Source organism: Festucalex cinctus, chromosome 17, assembly GCF_051991245.1.
Source record: "Festucalex cinctus isolate MCC-2025b chromosome 17, RoL_Fcin_1.0, whole genome shotgun sequence".
NCBI lineage: Eukaryota > Metazoa > Chordata > Actinopteri > Syngnathiformes > Syngnathidae > Festucalex > Festucalex cinctus.
The window spans coordinates 19,431,034-19,444,050 of NC_135427.1; the positions used below are offsets into that span (position 1 = coordinate 19,431,034).

Sequence of the window (13,017 nt, forward strand, 5' to 3'; positions counted from 1 at the left end):
GCACTCTTGAGACTCGCGATAAAATATCAAAGGAGACAGCACAGAGTAACAAAACAGTGAATTCCTATTTATTTTCAATAAGGGAAACACGTTTCCACAGACTTTTCACAAATGATTGACTCTCTAAAAATCAATTTATTGCAAAATTAATTTTTGTAAGGCTGGCAGTGTTCCCCGAAAGACCATTTCTGTTTGTTGATAAGAAAATGAATAATGAATAAAATGTCAGCGTAAAATTCTGCTTTTTTGGTATATGGTTTATGAGTCAGTTTTGGATTTTTAATGCATTGATAATGAGTCAATATTTTCATTGGCGTTTTAGAAGGTTCACACTAAGAAATCTATGTAGTCCATCTATGATACATTTTCCCTTTAACATACAATACCATTAACAACAGATACATTCCTAACATCAGGAAATCTCCAATTGACAATTTCAAACATCCGGCATTTCCGCAATACAACACAATGCAAATGTTTCCTTTATACCGGGTAAACAAACAAGGCAGATTGTTATAGTAGTCAAACAACATTTCAGAACATTTTTAAATCAAAATAATCCTCACAAATCAAATTACAATGATCCAAAGTCCAGTTTTTGATAAGTGGAGAGCTTCCTTTCACCGAGTTGACCGCCTTATTTCAAGGTATCAGTACTCGCGATACACAATGGAAAATTATCTGTCATTGTTTTGTTTTTGGTTGCTTTTTTTGATGGAAATTTTATGTGTGAAAAGTACTTGTGGTATTGGTACTACTACTCGCCATTGGTGACTACTCAAGAGTTAAGTACCGTACTCATACTAGTGTCGGTCTGAAAACAGTGATGGTAATTATTTAATTAACATTTTCTTAAATGTTTTGAAAATATTAAGCTACCCGTTGTTAACAATAAAATGTAAAAACAATTGAACACTGAAGAAGCAATTTAATCTAACCTACTAATAATTAGGTGTGTTCCCATTACGGTCAGTTTTGCGCAAAAGGCATGTTTCGCAAAAGTAAGCTGGTAATGGAAACACCGGATTTGCGGAAAAAAACTCTCAAATATCGCAAAAAACTTTTTGCGCTCTCATGAGGTGGTTTTTGAGACGTATCGAAAAAGAAGTCTTTCGCAAAATTGTAATGGAAACACTTTTTGCGCATTAGTAGTCATGTGACACCCGCCCGGTCACGGAGGAAAGGACGGTAACACGTTAAGTGTATTTTTTATTTATTTTTTTATTAAACTTGCAATTAACTATTTGTTTTGATAATTATTCATTCTGGTTTTGTATTTTAGTTTTACACGCTGAAGTGATTTGTATCGGCTACTGCACATCATGAGCGTAAAAGAGAGAGAGGTGTAATATAGTGAGCCTCCTTTGAGAAGTTGAAGGAGAGGAGAGCATGAAATCCTGTCCTGCCATGTCTGGTTAATTTAGCAGGGAGGACGCCAGAAAACATCAGAAACTTTCTAACAATTTGTAACCCGCCTTTTACCCAGCTCTGCATGGGAACAACAACATTTTAGGATTACAGGAAGTAGGAAGTACGGGGCCACTCGCTTTCGTGTCAGAACTGCTTGCCGGCTGCCGAGGGAGACACACAACAACACTAAATGCCCGAAACCGCCCGATGAGGGGAGAGTGTTTTTAAAGTAATATAACTACACCGGGCGTCCGTCTACCGTAAACATCATGAGCACCTACTACAGAACAGCGAGGTCTCGCGAGACGGGACATTCCGAGAATTGCGCCTCAGAAGCAAAACAATGGAAACACCGACAATTCAAAATTATACTTTATCGAAATAGTACAATATCACTTTTATTTTTGCGAAAAAGGGTAATGGAAACGCACCTATTGATTGTTTCCCCAGAAATGTTCACTACGTGTAGTATAAATATATTTTTTTTATTTTTGTTGTTGTTGTTTAAGTTTTCACCCAGCAATCTAAACACTAGTTTCTGATTTTATTTATCAGAGGGTCGCCATTTTGACCATTAGGGTTAGGGTTAGGGTTACTGCTGACTGAAATTGACATCGCAACTAAACTGCCTTCGGGCTCGCATTGCAAACATCATCTGACCAAACCTATATGAGTCACGACGAATGGGCTTAACTCTGTGTTGACCCCTATTCAACATGTTTCAAATTTGCATCCCTGACTGTATTTCCTCGCAGATTGGGGAGTAGAAGTTAATCTTCAAATTTAGCGTAGTTATCAGTATGTGTATACCCCGTGTTACTTTCTCTACAATTGCTTGCATTTGCGGTTCTTTGGTCGTCATCACGTTTCCTGACGACTTTAAAGCTAAAAAAATAAAAATAAATATAAAAAATAAAAATAAAAATCCCAGTGTAAATATTAATATATAATAATATCCATTCAGTTGTTTTTAATTTGGAGAGGTATGAGAGGTGAGATTGCACGAGAACAAATACAAGTAGCTATTCCTCGTTCCTACGGATTAAGGTAAGTATCAGTACAGGTAATTCCAAGGTACAGAATACAGAAATAACAGCAATAAATAAAGTTATTTGAATATGGCAGTATTAGAACCAAATGGCTTGTGTAGCAAGTCAATATATATTTCAAATCTCATAAAGTCATCCATAGGCATGAATGTTGTTTGTTTGTGAATCCATTTGGCTGGCGACCAGTCCAGGATGTACACACCACTAGCTCAAAGTGAGCTGGGATAGGCTCCAGCTCAACCGTGACGCTAATGAGGTCAATTGCGATAGGAAATGGATGCCTATGTGTGTGCACATTCCCCTACGCCACACTTCCATAAATTTCTTCAGTTTCCTCTGAAGGGAAACATTTGCAACGGACATCTAAAATTAGTATGAGAGTGTTGTGTGTATGTGTGTGAGAGCAATCCAGAATTACGGTATGTCCCTGACGGCCTCTCATAAAATACCCACATTGACACATGCATCAATTCAGACAAAATACTTGCTTACTTATACTATTTAAAAACAAAAGAAAAAGAAAAGAAAAATAGTCTGTGTTCTGCCTTTGAATAAATGGCACTTAGACACTTTATATGGGTACCATAAAAATGGCTTTTAGTGTCTTACAATCTCATACATTAGAATTAAAGTGATTGTTGCAATTTAGAACCTAGTGACATTTAACTTTACACCCCATTACTTATAAATATTCAAATAAATCAAACTTTTCAGACATTTTTAACAGATACATAATACATTTTCATACACGTTTAAGAATAAACTTTTATAATAAAACAAAAGCAACATTATGTTTGTTCAACTGTATCAGCCTGTAATTTAAACCGTTCGTAATAATGCTATTAAAAAGTTTGGACAGCATTAGTCAGATGCAAACATTCTCTTAAAATAATTTGCTAGGTGACAAATCAGGACTGCTCAAATTTAAAAAATCACTGTATGCATAGCTTAAAATAAGCGGTTTCACAATGTAGCATGCGGATCAATTTTTTCTCATGTTGTGCCTTATTGCTTTGTGCTCATTTTGTGTGGTTTTCAATAGCAAAAATGACACTGAGACAACTGTTAAAAGAAAAAGTAGAAAAAGAACAACCACCAAGATGGTTTCAAAAAAGCTTCACTATCTCTGCGCTACTCACGCAGAAGCAGCTAGCTAGCAACAGCTTCGGCTTGCTACGGTACTAGTGAACGTAAATATGCTGTGTAGTTGCTCTGATGCTGCATTCGAGGATGGTCGGAAGTCGGACTTTTGCGAGTTCAAACCAGGAAGTGTGTAGGGGAACGCCCCCTTGAACTCGGAAAATCCACTTGCGAAGTCGGAAAAAAAATAAAATAAAACGGACCCCGACTTCACCAACGGACTACAAATGACATCACTATACAATGGCGACCCCTTCGGGAACACAGACCGTGAATAGTAAAACACAATTTACTCGAGTATAAAACTAGATAACTTTCTTCATTCATAAATATTCGACATAACCCCACATAACGCAACATATGTGACAGTATGCCGTTATCTCCCTGCATGAACTTATAACTACTCAACTGTATGGAATGCTTATGAAACAAAATAAAAACAATAAATGAAGCAAAAATGTGAGTAGGTAAGTTTGCTGGAGGTCAAAATGAGTTTTGAGAACCAAAATAAAAAGCATTTTACCACTATCCGCCATTTTGGTTGTTTACTTTCGCCTCGAACGCTTTCATGTCGGAACTGGGAAAAAACAACTTGGATATATCCGACTTCCGACCATCCTCGATGCAGCATAAGAATCATTGCGTGGCGGCAAATAAGTTACATTGCTGACAAGTATCATACTCACGAAAGGGTGACGAGGAAAGACGGACAAGCCATGCTAAATGCTAAGCTAACCTAAGACTGACAAGGCTAGTGGTTTGTATATTTTTTTAACCTTGTCATAAAAACATGAGCCTACCTCACAAGCTGCTGTTGTGGGCACGCAAAGAGGCCGTATGGGTGAGCATGAAGCTCTCCGTACACTGCTGACTGCTTGCCGATGGCGACCTGCGCGGCGAGCGCTGTAAACGGCCCCTCCTGTCAAAAAAACTTCCAGCTGACCAGGACCGGTTGTGCTTCCTCAAGTACTCCTTGTAGTTCTTGGTGAGCAGTGTGTATAGGAATGGGTTGATGCAGCTGTTGGAGTACGTCAGACATGTCGTCAGGTAATTGATGTTGCGCTTGGCTGTGGAGGACAGGGGCAGTGACGAATGGTACTGACCCAGGAGTTGCCATATCCAAAAAGGCAAGAAACATGCCCAAAAGAGGAGCACGATGGTGAAAATCAGGTAGAGAACCTTTGGAGAAAGGAAAATTAAGATAAATACATCATTGACAGCTTTGTTTCCATGGGACGTAAAAGACACAATTATTTACTATTTACACAACATCACAAACTCAGATATTATGCGCCTGAACTCTCTGTACTCATCTATTAAACATTACCCTGATTTGCTGGTATTCATTACATCTGGTCGCACTTTAGCAAGTGCTCCCTCTGAGACAGTCTCACCCTATATTATTATATGACATGTTCTTTTTCACTGCTTTGGTCAATCTTCTCCACCTGAAGAGATGGCGCCAGATGGGCGAGCACATGGCCTCATCAGGCGTCCATGCATATGCGCACTATAACATTTTGCAGTGTAAAGCGTGAGCCAAAGCCGCTATTGTCTGGAACGTTGGGGCACACAGAGTATAAATAACACTTTTTTTTTGTTTGTTTGTTTATTCTGAACAGAGGCATCCTGGCTTAAAGTTGACTAAATGTTACACCTGCTGGGACCATGTCTAAGTATTAGCACAGGTAGTGTAAATAGCTGAATTTCATCGAGGTGCACGCAGATTCTGAGCTCTGCGGATGTCATCATACATAGTATACGTATATATGAAGAAGACCCTTTTCAAAAAATTTGAATATCTTTGAAAGGTTGAATCATTTCCAGAATTCCTTTCAAATAGTCAAACTTTCATCGATTACACATTCAGGGCCCACAATTTATTTAAGTTTATTTTTACACAATTTGGACTTCCAGCTCATAAAGCCCTCAAAAACAGGATTAAAAAAAAATTGAATACTTTGAAGGAATTACCACGAATACATTCCAGTCTTTTGCAAGGGAGAAAAAAAAAAGATGGACGGTATTTTCAAAACAATAATTCAAGGCAGTGGTTAAGGCAAATGGATTCCCAACTAACTACTAAAGACTGACATATCGTTGTGAAAATAACTTGCATCCATCCATTTTATATATATATATTTTTACTAGAATACTTTGTGTGGTGCATTTAATGAAGTTATAACTAAGGACGTTAATCCTTGTCATATGAGTTTATGTTACCAGTAACTTAATTTGTGTCGTATTTAACACGTTTATGTCAGTTTATGATTTTATTTTTATTTTTTTAACATAACTTTAGGTGGTGTGTAAAATAATGACATCCATTATAATTTTTTAATTTTTAATTTTATTTTTATTTTTATTTTTTAACGAAACAAAATCAGCTCGCGGGCCGGATTAAACCTCTTTGCGGCCTGATCAGGCCCACGGGCCGTATGTTTGACACCCTGATGTATATCCATTACTTTGAGAATATTGTAAGATACAATAATATTACTATCTTGTTTTACAATGTTACACATTGTTATATTGTAAGCTGATAGGAACATGCTGTGTATTGCCTTGTAAATACTGGTTTGTCATAGAGAACCATTATTAAGCAAATGCATTTATTGTGTCCAAAAAAACAGTTTGCACAAAACTGTTACATTTTTATCTGACACTAATGATTTAGAATATACCATTTCTAGTGTGCTTTCCTTTTTATAGTTGCAGTATCTTGGAAATCAAAGAAAAACAAATATTTGTTTTTATAGGACATAGTGGCAATGGGTGTGACATCTTCATTTTTATAGCGTGGATGTTTACAGCATCGCTGCAATTTGGCCCGGGTCCTTATGGTTTTCCTAATTCTGGACTGTGATTGTGAAGCCGATGGTCTCATCACAGCCACTCAGATGGCTTCCTGCTACGTGCCTTATGTGCTCTTTTGTGTGCTCTTATCATGTGTGCGCTTGATACCAGTCCATTGACAGTGACGTCTGTTGCCAATGTGTTTGTGAGAAAGAGCAAGGCAGGAGCAAACAGATCAACTCATATTCAATAGTAGTCATGTGATGAAGAGGGGAAACTGGAAAACAGGTTGTGTTTTTCCTGTGAATGAAGTTCTGTTCAGGTTGGACATTTTTAAGCCCAACAAGCGTTAAAAGGTATTACACAATACGAAAGGGGCCTTTCTGTCTACCAGAACATCAATCAAATTCACCAAAATCGCGTTAAGCCACTTGTGCCACACCTTCTAGTCTACTTTCAGTCAGCAAATTGTGCGCCGGTGATGGTTAAAAGAAAATGCCTTTGGTACGCCGGAATGCCTAATGCGGTCTTTCAAATTCCCAAACACATTAAACTAAACTTGCCCTGGCATGCAGATCAAGGTCTGCCTGTTTTATACCGAACGCATGTACGCAGTTTACGAAGATAACGCCTTAGTGTTACAGTCGCACTCCGTTACGAATAAATTGTGCTTCCGAAATAGCAGCCATAGTTAACATCGGCTTGTTTACATTGAATCTTACGTACAGTGCACATTAGTGAGCTGTGGTCAGCTATTCATTGGAGGAGGGACACATTCAAACATGGTCACCATTAGAGGTGTGCAAAATTTCCGATTCTTAGATTATTCACGATTCGGCCGTGGAACAATCGAGAACGATTCACAAAAGTCCAAATTCCGATTATATAAATATGCCAAGGGAACCGAAACTAAAAGTGGACCGGAGCGGAAAGTACGCGGAACTGAAACGCAGTAGCGCGCGCGGTCTTCGGGACGCTTAATGGGACGGACCGAGAGTACACATCCACAACTCACGCCTCGACATTCAAAACAACAACAAGCATGGCTGAGCTGACCAACCCACCTCTTCGTCCGATCAGACCTGCTCCGAAAAGGCAAACAACTTCAGGCGGAAGTATCAGCTAGCTGGCTGCAGTGCGTCGGTTAGCGTTCTACAGGGCGCCGCGCAGTGATACGAACGAACGAACAGAAAAGTAGTGGCTGGCGGTAATGGCGTCTGACTTTATTCAAAAAAGAGTATTGTGGTGGAAATGTATCACGCTTTTGAAAACAAATAGTTTTTTTTTAGAAGAAAAACGCTTTATTTCCGAGACCCCAGCCAGCTTGCTGGACTATTTTCCTCTCGTCCAACGTCGAACATGAACGCGTGTCACCGAACGCTGTCAGAAAGAAGTCAGTGCTGATCGCACACACGGGAGGTGAGGATCAAATTGAGATTCATGTTAAAAAAGCCGAACGATCCCTTTAATGTTTACACGTTCATGTTTACACAAGTTAAAAAGCAGAAAAGCACTTGAGGGTTTTTTTTTTGTACCTCTGAGAAACTTTAATGTTTACATGTTCATCTTTACACAACTTAAAAAGCAGGAAAGCACTTTTTTTTTTTTTAGGCATTTGTATTGAAGTAGTAGTTCACATTGTCTTTCAATTATATCTCAGTGCACTTTTGAGTGGATAAAAATATATTTTTGCTCAATGCTATGTTTTATTCTGTTGAAGACTGAATATACTTAAAAGCTGTTGTTACAGAATGAGGACTTGAGTATTTTATTTACTGTTTTGAACTGTTAACTTGATACTGAAATAGTAGTTTATTTAGGCCTGAGAGGACTTTTGTACTATTTTTGTAACTAATGTACGAAACATTAAAAGCACCAAAATACATTGTTTTTTTTCTGCTGCCTGGGGGGAAATCAATAATCGTTTTATAATCGAATCGTAGCCTCTGAATCGTAATCGCAATCGAATCGTGAGGTGCCCCAAGATTCCCACCTCTAGTCACCATGGCCTAAATCATGGGTAGGGAACCTTGTGTCCAACCGCTGTCTTGCCTGTTTTCATTGTTTTCCTCCTAAAACAGACTTGCTGATGATCTGATCATTTGAATCAGCTACGTTCCTGGATGAAGACAGTGAAAACAGGCAGGACAGTGGTTCACCAAGACCGGAGTTCCCTACCACTGGCCTAAATGCTGATTCTTAAAACAAAACCTAATGGTTTCTAAGACTTAGAAAAAATAATAAATAAGAGAGAGATCCACTGACCTTCAGATTGGGAAGCTTATTGGTCGTTTTGAAGGTCACCGTCTGTGAAACCCAGTAAGTCCGAGCAAGTTGGATGTAGAGGTATCCAATGATCAGTCCCGGGGCAACAATGCTCGTGCAAAAAAGGAAGGTGATGTAAATCTTATAGGACAGGGACGACAAGGTGGGAAGACACATAGCCTTGTTGCCCACTTTCATGAGCTGAATGCTCACGATCATCGGTAATGTGAGGATAAGAGAAGCACCCCAAACTAGCAGAGCGATGGCTTTTCGATACTTTTTAGACCGCTTCACCGTATCCAATGGTTTGAGCACCGCGAAGTAGCGCTCAGTGCTCATGATAGTCAGAGTGAAGATACTGGCGTGCATAGTCAGAAAGTCCATGCTAATAAGGATCCGGCAGCCAATGTCCCCAAAGTACCAGCGCTTTAGAAAGTGTGTGCACACCACGAACGGGATGGTGAGCAGATACAACAGATCTGCTAAAGCTAGGTTGATGATATAAATGTACATTGAAGCTGCGTTCCGCATGGAATGGCACATCACCACAAGGGTGTAGATGTTTCCCAAGACTCCCACAAGAAACATCATGGAAAGAATGGTGCCGATGGTGAAGGTAGCAGCTGGGTCCTCATGAGTGCTCTGAGGTGGTTCGGTGGCATTGGTGCTCCTTTCCACCAGCACTCCTACAGGCTCCATGGACACAGTGGTCATCTCCGTAGATACTGCAAGAGAAATACAGTTAAGAGTTAACGAGAACATTTAAGGTAATTTAAGGTCATTACTGTCAATAAATCATTTCATTTCTTACATTGATTGGGGGGGCCTGTTCCAGATAATTTGGGGCGAATGATGGACTATATCCTGAACTAATCCCCAGCCAATTACATGGCGTCAGTCACTGTTTCCGGAATCCTAACCCCACAAACTGGAGAGGGAATTAATCCCGTAGAACTGCAGGAAATTCAGCTACAGTTAGACACTTATGATTAGACAACTAGCTCCTTTTCCAAGTGGAGGAGTTCAAGTATCTTGGGGTATTTTTCACGAGTAAAGGAAGATCGGAGGATTGGCAGGCATTTGGGTACAGCGTCTGCAGTGATGCGGACGTTGACACGATCTGTTGTGGTGAAGCAGGAGCTGAGCCAAAAGGCGAAGCTCTCGATTTACCAGTTGATCTTCGTTCCTACCCTCACCTGTGGTCATGAGTTTTGGGTCATGACCAAAAGAATAGGATCCCTGATACCAGCGGCCAAAATGATTTTCCTCCGAGGTTGTCGCTCTTAGAGATAGGTTGAAGAGCTCGGACATTTGCACGGGCATCAGAGTTGAGCCGCTGCTCCTCCACATTGAGAGATAAGGTGGCTCAAGTGGAGAAGTTCAAGTATCTTGGGGTCTTGTTCACAAGTGAGGGAATAATTGAATGCGAGATTGACAGGGTGATCGGTGCAGTGATGCGGAATTTATATTGATCGGTTGTGGTGAAAATCACCCAACTTATGTTCCCACCTTCACCTATGGTCACAAGCTTTGGGTCATGACTGAAAGAACAAAATCCCGGAAACGAGTGACCGAAATAAATTCCCTAAGAGATAGGCTGAACAGCTTGGTCATTCGTGAGAGGTTCAGAATCGAGCCAAATGCTCCTCCACGTTGAGAGGAGTCAGTTGTGGTGGCTCCGGCAGTTAGGATGCTCCGGGTCACCTCCCTAGAGAGGTTTTCTAGGTATACCCCACTGGGAGGAGGCCCCGGGGAAGACCCAGGACACACTAGAGAGACGTCATCTCCCATCTGGCCTGGGAACGCCTCGGCATCCCTCCGGAAGAGCTCGATGAATTGGCTGGGGACACGGAAGTCTGGGTTTCTATGGCCCTGCGACCTGACCCCGAACAGGCAAAATCAAATGGATAGATGCATTTTTGTAAATTTACTTTTGCCTGTGTATTACATATAGAAGTTTTGATGAAATTCCGTGCCAGGAATTGGAGTTCTTTTCCTGCCAAATATTTTGTGAAACTGCTTTGAGTTTCTTTTTGTTCGTTACCTAACTTTGTCTCCACTAAGTGAAAAGCATCCTCGATTGGGTTGCAATCAGACCACTGAATATTCTGACATTGGAAAATGTTTAATTTCTTTGGCTTGAAAAGCCTTGAGCGGACTGCACAGCAACTGGAAGTACTGCATACACTTATTTCACTGGGCTTGCAGCCATTTATTCATTATTTTAAATAATCTGAGGTACACTATACAGCTTGTAGATGTGAGGAGACTAACCTTGGACAGCAGCCATTAAGTGGAAAGCATACACTCTTGATGCTTCTAAACCAACTCTGAAAATAGCTTAGAGCTTGAGTGTCAGGGGTGCTTAAAAACAAGACTAAAATGCCAGTTGTTTGATTGTAGTGTAGTTTTTTTTTATTTAGCTTCTGTGTTTTAATTGATTTACATTACAGGAAAAATTACATTAATCCTGATTAAAGTGTCCACCTTAGATCATGGATAATATCCTGACTGACAATGATTAATTTCAGAGTTCTAGATGGTAATATGAACATTTATCGCTATTATCTCTCAGACAGTGCTGAGTGGACTGCCAATATAATATTTTGCTCAGTCTTTGCTAATTGCTCCAAAGTCGTCTAGAAATCACTTTGAATGGCCCTTGGAGTAATTTTCAGTTACCCTGTATTCCCTTTGCAACTATAATTAAATGGCAATGCAAGTTAGTACCTGAGGTGTCTTGTTTGAAAGAAGCCTTCAGCACGTTTCAGCAGTTCCATCAGCCATGTTTTGATGTACTTTTTCCCTTCCAAAACTGGCACGTATGTTCAACATTTCACACTTCATAAAAGCAGCTTCTACCAGGTGTCCGTGAGGTGAAACAAAATGTGAATTAAAAAAAAACAACTAGTCATCCAGTCTGGAGAAGCACAAATTATCCGCTGTGACCAAAAATCCAAAATCTCTCAAAGGTTGTAAGCAAAAGGTGTTGATTTAGATCAATCTTAAGTTCTCTTCCATTGAATTCATCCAGCTTGGCAGCAAAGTTGTGACGTGAAAGGAGCAAGAAAAAAAATCCAAGATATATAGAAAAATAAAGAGACTTTCAATGAATTGAATGTGACAGAGAAATGACGATCGCATTTACGCTTCCACCCATCTCGGAGTATTCCCCCTCAGCGAGTGTGCGTGTGCGTGAGTGTGAGGTAGAGAGGCAGTGAGGGAGGGGAGAGGAGGGGATAGCAAGTGAGGCTCTCTTACTATAAAAATGGGAGGGAGAAGACAGAGATGATCTGGCAATGGTGAGGTATGCAGGAAATGTGCTGTCTGACATACTAACGTATAGCACTGTGATCCAAGACCCACAATGGCAAAAATATAGAAAAAAACAAATGTAATCAGGATGAATTGTTCTCTCCAAAGACGGTATACACTCAACAATGGCATCCAGGAACACTTTCTGAATGGAGCCTATTGGGGTGGCTGTTACCTAGCACTGCGTCAATGCTCTGTTCTGCATTGTCTCTGCTCCATGGAGGTGACCCAAGCTTTGTCATGTCAACGGAGCAATTCATTCACAAGGTTGTAGTACACTTAGGGGGGTATTACGGGCGTCTGGGTCGGCTCGCCGACCGGTGTCCGCTCGGGTGCCTTGGGGGTGGCCTTGGTGCTGCCGCGGCCTGGGGATTCCGGGGGGGGGATGGTGCTCGCTTTGCTGGACCGCGGTTGACGGCTTCTTTCTTTGGTGGTGGTCCTTATGCATGCCAGATCCATCGCACCAGCATCTACTGAAACTCAAACAGAAGTTGCCTCTCCCTCCCACAGCCCCTTGAATCAGTGGGTGCTGGTGTCTGTGGATCTCACTTTGCTTTATCTATCCTTCCCTCCTTCCTCTCTTTAGTTTTTCCTCTGGTCACTTGAGATCTCAATTTATTGGAAGTTTGAGGTTTCTGGGGTTGGCATAAGACTCAGTTTTTGTAACCACGCAGGAGGGGTTTGGTTGGTGCTGGATTTCACTTTGATGGATTGGATGTACTGGCTTCTATGGATCTCCCTCTGCCTCATCGATCTTTCCCTCCTTCCTCTCTTCAGTTTTTCCTCTGGTCTCTTGAGATCTCGCTAATTTTCTGGAATTTAGAGGCTTCCGGGGTTGGCGTAAGACTTTGATTTTGTAACCATGGGGAAGGCAGGAAGTGTTTGGTCGGTGCTGGATTTCACTTTGATTTATCTTTCTTTTCTCTTTATTTTTTCTGACCTTTTCTCTGGTCTCCTGACCATTTGAACCTCACGACTCTGGCAAGATTCTGAAGTACCTGGTTAAGGCGAAGGGTAATGGGATATTTATAAGGTTTTAGGT

At 40.7% G+C, this 13,017-nt stretch overlaps 1 protein-coding gene across 1 annotated transcript in view; it reads right to left on the reverse strand.

Annotated features, from left to right (window-relative positions):
* The window catches only part of uts2r (urotensin 2 receptor), a 31,932-nt gene extending 20,110 nt beyond the window's left edge, over window positions 1–11,822 (reverse strand). The window contains exons 1-3 of the mRNA XM_077503955.1: window positions 11,391–11,822; window positions 8,661–9,385; window positions 4,400–4,778 (exon numbers count right to left, since the gene is read on the reverse strand). Of these exons, the coding sequence (XP_077360081.1) occupies window positions 4,401–4,778; window positions 8,661–9,374 (1,092 nt within the window). The 5' untranslated portion in view covers window positions 9,375–9,385; window positions 11,391–11,822 and the 3' untranslated portion in view covers window position 4,400. The remainder of the gene's footprint in view (window positions 1–4,399; window positions 4,779–8,660; window positions 9,386–11,390) is intronic.
* Window positions 11,823–13,017: the final 1,195 nt, after the last annotated feature.